The 617-nt window shown below is 33.1% G+C and overlaps 1 protein-coding gene across 1 annotated transcript in view; it reads right to left on the bottom strand.

The window, feature by feature from the left end:
- Positions 1-408, bottom strand: part of efhc1 (EF-hand domain (C-terminal) containing 1) — a 6,542-nt gene extending 6,134 nt beyond the window's left edge. The window contains exon 1 of the mRNA XM_037685517.1: positions 215-408. Within this exon, the coding sequence (XP_037541445.1) occupies positions 215-280 (66 nt within the window). The 5' untranslated portion in view covers positions 281-408. The remainder of the gene's footprint in view (positions 1-214) is intronic.
- Positions 409-617: the final 209 nt, after the last annotated feature.

Below are 617 nucleotides of genomic sequence, written 5' to 3'. Positions count from 1 at the left end.
CCATTTTTTTCTTATTTTGGGTGAATAACCAAACTTTAATGGGCAATTATTATAAACTTGATCAGAGCGAACTTTCAAACGATTGCTAACAGAGAAACGTGAGTAAATGTTCTTACAAATAAAACTTGTAGAAAACGAACATACAGGTTTTGAGTTATATTTGATTTAAACATTTATTAAACCACCCTGTAGTTAATTATGGCTGCATTCTTACCGTCACATCCCGAAAAGTGTTTCCAGGTAAAAATGGAAGTCCGTGGTTGTTCCACTTCGAAGACATTTTCTAGTTGGGTTTGTCTCTTAATTTGTACTTATCTGTAAAAACCGGACAAAACAGATTTTTTTTTTTTTTTTTTTAATTTGAGCGCTTAAATAAATAAGAGGTTTTGTTTAGGTACAAACTGCGACACGGTCAGTCCACACGGGTAAGTTTATGGTTTCCATGGAAACGAGAAGACCGCAAACTGACAACCAAAACAACCAAAACATTATAATGGCTCGACTTTTGGCTGCAGTGAGAGCTACATTCAGTTCATGTTCTATTGACAAGCAAATTGTACAGTAAAACTTTTAATTTATAGCAATTATTGTTTATTCACGATTATTTGAATTCAATT

Source organism: Nematolebias whitei, chromosome 12, assembly GCF_014905685.2.
Source record: "Nematolebias whitei isolate Nwh7 chromosome 12, NemWhi1, whole genome shotgun sequence".
Classification (NCBI taxonomy): Eukaryota; Metazoa; Chordata; class Actinopteri; order Cyprinodontiformes; family Rivulidae; genus Nematolebias; species Nematolebias whitei.
Note: the sequence above shows the minus strand (reverse complement) of the source record. Positions and strands in the feature narration are given on the sequence as shown.